The sequence below is a fragment of the Ahaetulla prasina genome, chromosome 12 (genome assembly GCF_028640845.1).
Source record: "Ahaetulla prasina isolate Xishuangbanna chromosome 12, ASM2864084v1, whole genome shotgun sequence".
Taxonomy (NCBI): Eukaryota; Metazoa; Chordata; class Lepidosauria; order Squamata; family Colubridae; genus Ahaetulla; species Ahaetulla prasina.
The window spans coordinates 23,439,874-23,443,862 of record NC_080550.1 but is presented as its reverse complement, the minus strand read 5'-3'; the positions used below and the strand labels follow the sequence as shown (position 1 = coordinate 23,443,862).

General features: G+C 42.2%; 1 protein-coding gene across 1 annotated transcript; it reads left to right on the top strand.

The window, feature by feature from the left end:
* The first annotated feature begins 337 nt into the window (after positions 1-337).
* On the top strand, positions 338-3,682 carry LOC131184395 (uncharacterized). The gene is made up of 2 exons (XM_058155601.1): positions 338-793; positions 3,056-3,682. Exons 1-2 carry the CDS (start codon positions 380-382, stop codon positions 3,311-3,313), a joined length of 672 nt encoding a protein of 223 aa, XP_058011584.1. The 5' UTR covers positions 338-379; the 3' UTR covers positions 3,314-3,682.
* The last annotated feature ends 307 nt before the right edge of the window (positions 3,683-3,989 follow it).

Here is a 3,989-nt window from a genome sequence, read left to right as displayed (position 1 = left end):
GGACTAGATGACCTCCAAAGTCCCTTCCTATTCTATTCTGTATTTGATTGGTAGAGTTGCCTCTCTCTCTTCCCTTTGGAGGGCTCAGGCAGACTTGCCAACGATAAATAATAAATAAATAAATAAATAAATAATAAATAAATAAATAAATAAATAAATAAATAAGAAAGAAAGAAAGAAAGAAAGAAAGAAAGAAAGAAAGAAAGAAAGAAAACCCCAGGGATCCCATGCACTACCAGTGCAGCTAGTCCTCAATTTAATACAAAGCTTGATTTAGACTTGTCTGAAAGCTGCTTCCCGGATATACCTGAGCTGCGAAGCAATTGATAATAGCAGCAAATGGTTGTAGAGGGGGCGGGATAAGCTCGCCCGCCATTGGATGGAGAGGCGCATCCTTGCAAGTGGATTGGTCGCTCCGACTTCCTGTTGGGAAGAGGGCGGAAAAAGGGCGGAAGGCAAGGCGGGTTCCCACGAGAAAATGGAACAGCTGGAGGAGAAACTGGCCAAGGAAGTCAGGAGATACAAACATCTGTACGATGCAACGGACAAAAACCCGGAAGTCACCGCCAATTCGTGGAGGGAATTGGAAGAACTTTGGAGGAAGAGTCAGACAGGTGCAAAGAAAAGTGGAAGCAGATGGCGAGACAAGTTTGTCAGGCTGAAAAAAAGAATGCAAACAAAGAGCGGAGATCCTGGAGACTTAATTCCAGCCTACTATTTAATGCTGGCCTGGCTGGAAAGATTTATCACACACAAGGAAATCGGGGCAAATTTCAACGGTGTTGCAGCTCAGGTACAGAAACACCATTTTCGTTGATTTTTAACATTTGTAGAGAACTTGGGACATGGTCTCTTTTTTTGACTTGCCAATGGTCTCCTTCTAGCGTTTGGAGCTTTGGAGTTGACACTAATCGCCTCAGTTCTGATCCAGACACAGGCACAAATAGCACCTTGTTATTACAGTATTCTTAACGTATTTATGGAGATTCTCAGTCCTCCAGACAGAGGGATAGAATCAAGATCACATGAAGTGTTAATACCACTTTATAATGCCTCGGTAAGGCCACACTTGGAATACTGCATTTAGTTTTGGTCGCCACGTTGTAAAAAAGATGTTGAGACTCTAGAAAGAGTGCAGAGAAGAGCAACAAAGATGATTAGGGGACTGGAGGCTAAAACATATGAAGAACCGTTGAAGGAACTCGGTATACTTAGTTTAATGAAAAGAAAGACTAGGGGAGACATGATAGCAGTGTTCCAATATCTCAGGGGCTGCCACAAAGAAGAGGGAGTCAAACTATTCTCCAAAGTACCTGAAGGCAGGACAAGAAGCAATGGGTGGAAACTAATCAAGGAGAGAAGCAACTTAGAAACTAAGAAATTTTCTGACAGTTAGAACAGTAGAACTTGCCTCCAGAAGTTGTGGGTGTTCCATCACTGGAGGTTTTTAAGAAGAGATTGGATAATCATTTGTCTGAAGTGGTGTAGGGTTTCCTGCCTAAGCAGGGGGTTGGACTAGAAGACCTCCAAGGTCCCTTCCAATTCTGTTGTTGTTGTTAGTTGCGAAGTCGTGTCCGACCCATCGCGACCCCATGGACAACATTCCTCCAGGCCTTTCTGTCCTCTACCATCCTCTGGAGTCCATTTAAACTCATGTCTACTGCTTCAGTGACTCCATCCAGCCACCTCGTTCTCTGTCGTCCCCTTCTTCTTTTGCCCTCAATCTTTCCCAGCATTAGGCTCTTCTCCAGTGAGTCCTTCTTTCTCATTAGGTGGCCAAAGTATTTCAGTTTAATCTTCAGGATCTGGCCTTCTAAAGAGCAGCCAGGGTTGATCTCCTCTAGAACTGACTTGTTTGTTCGCCTTGCAGTCCAAGGGACTCGCAGGAGTCTTCTCCAGCAACTCTGTTAGTTTATTCTATTCCAGGTCATGGTTGTCCCAAAGGTACTTTTCCAAAAGGCAACTAGACTTCCTTGGTTTTTTTTTTTCTTGAAAACATTTCGCTTCTCATCCAAGAACCTTCCAAGAAAGTCCAGTTGCCTTTTTGAAAAACCCCTTTGGGATATTTTTAATATAGTGTGAACAGTTCAACAAGAAGTGATAGTATTGTTTTTACATTGCATTGGTGAGCCCATACATGGATTATTGTATACAGCTGTGGTTACTACAGTACAAAAAAAGATGTTGAGACCCTGGACAGTGTGCAGAGAAGAACAAAGATGATTAGGAATCTGGAGGCTAAAATATATGATGAAGGGTTGAGGAAACAAGGTATGTCTAGCCTATTAAAGAGAAGGATGGGGGACGATGACATGATAACTGTTTTCCAATACTTAAGGGGCTGTCACAAAGAATGTCATTAATTTATTCTCTAAAGCAGGGCTCTCCAACCTTAGCAACTTTAAGCCTGGTGGACTTCAACTCTCAGAATTCTGGGAGTTGGTCCTCCAGACTTAAAGTTGCCCGTGTTGGAGACCCCTGCTCTAAAGCACCAGATGGCAGGACAAGAAGTAATGGGATTGTCAAAGAGATCCAATGTAGAAGTAAGGAGAAATTTTCTGAGAGAGCAATTAAAATGGAACAGCTTGCCTCCTGTGATTGATAGGTGCTCTATCACTAGAGGTTTTCAAAAGCAGACTGAACAACATGACTGGAATGGTATGAGATTCCTGCCTTGAGCAGGGGATTAGATTAGAATAGCGGCTACCAACCTTTTGGGGACCAGTTCCGTGGAGAGATGTTTTTCCACGGACCAGAGGAAGCGTGGTTTCGCTTGCTGCCTGCACTCTGTGGATGGGGCTTTGCTCGTTTGCACGGCCTGATTGCTGGCATGCTGTAGCCCAGCGCCAGTCCACAAACTCAGGTTGGGGACCTCTGGATTAGGAGACCTCCAAGGGATCCTTTCCAGCCCTATGATTCTATAGTCTTATGTTCTGTACAAATAAGCTTTATTTACTTATTAGATTTTCATGCTAATGACATGAGTGTTTGAGGGGTTATGCATGCAACCATGTATCTGTCTGGATAATCATTTGCACAAATTATACCATTACAGCCTGAAGATGACACTCCAAGTCCCTTAGGGCAAAACTCCTTGGACTCAACATTGAAAACAGAGGACATCTCATCTACACCATACTTCACCTCCAGAGACTCAAGTGTCTTCCGACTGCACAGCAGTGAGGATGAGGGTTCAACCAGTGTATCCACTGTGTCATCCATTCAAGAAAGAGGAAGAAGATGGGAGGGGACGAGATACTGGACACTATTGTCACTCTACGCCGGGAGCGGCTTCAAACTTATACTGCAATGATGTCACTGTTGAGCCCCATCAATGGCTGGAGCAATGACGAATATACAACTTTTGCACTGGCTGTTGCGGACTCTTTGCGGAAACTCCCACCAGATCGTGTGGAAGCAACAAAAGCCAGAGTCTTCAGTGTACTTGCTGATGCGCACTCCCAATAGTTTGGACAATTCGAAGCAGCTTCATTGACAGTTTGAAACTGTTTCATTTTTACTGTTGGAAAATCCATTTTGTATTTATGTTTTTGTATTCAGTTTTTATTCATTTTGTTCTGACAGTTTGAAATTAGTATGCTTTGTACACCTTTTTACGCACGTGGTACACGACAATAGAACCAAGTGAAGGCCAGAATAAATGATTGTGTCCATCTGTGATGAGGCATTTGTGAAGTTCTTTGCTATGAAAAAGGTAGATTGTTAGAATTTTATTTTTATGTAGTATTGTCATTGTTGAAATTAACTGATCTAAAGTACTATAGATCTATATAGTTCTGTATAGATTTATAGACTATATAGATCTATATACTATAGTCCATAGTAGATTTGTGGTTTTGTTAAATATCTTAACACTTTTACATGTAGAAAAACATACGGCAACACACTTCTATTCAAGACAACACTAACCGAGATTCTTCTATTAAAAAAATTCATTGATGATGACATCAAAGGGTGTGTGGTTTAGG

Coding starts and splice junctions, on each gene's coding strand:
- LOC131184395 (XM_058155601.1), top strand. CDS start 380: ATGGAGAGGCGCATCCTTGCAAGTGGATTGGTCGCTCCGACTTCCTGT. Junction 794..3,055: donor TCAACGGTGTTGCAGCTCAG/GTACAGAAACAC, acceptor ATACCATTACAG/CCTGAAGATGACACTCCAAG.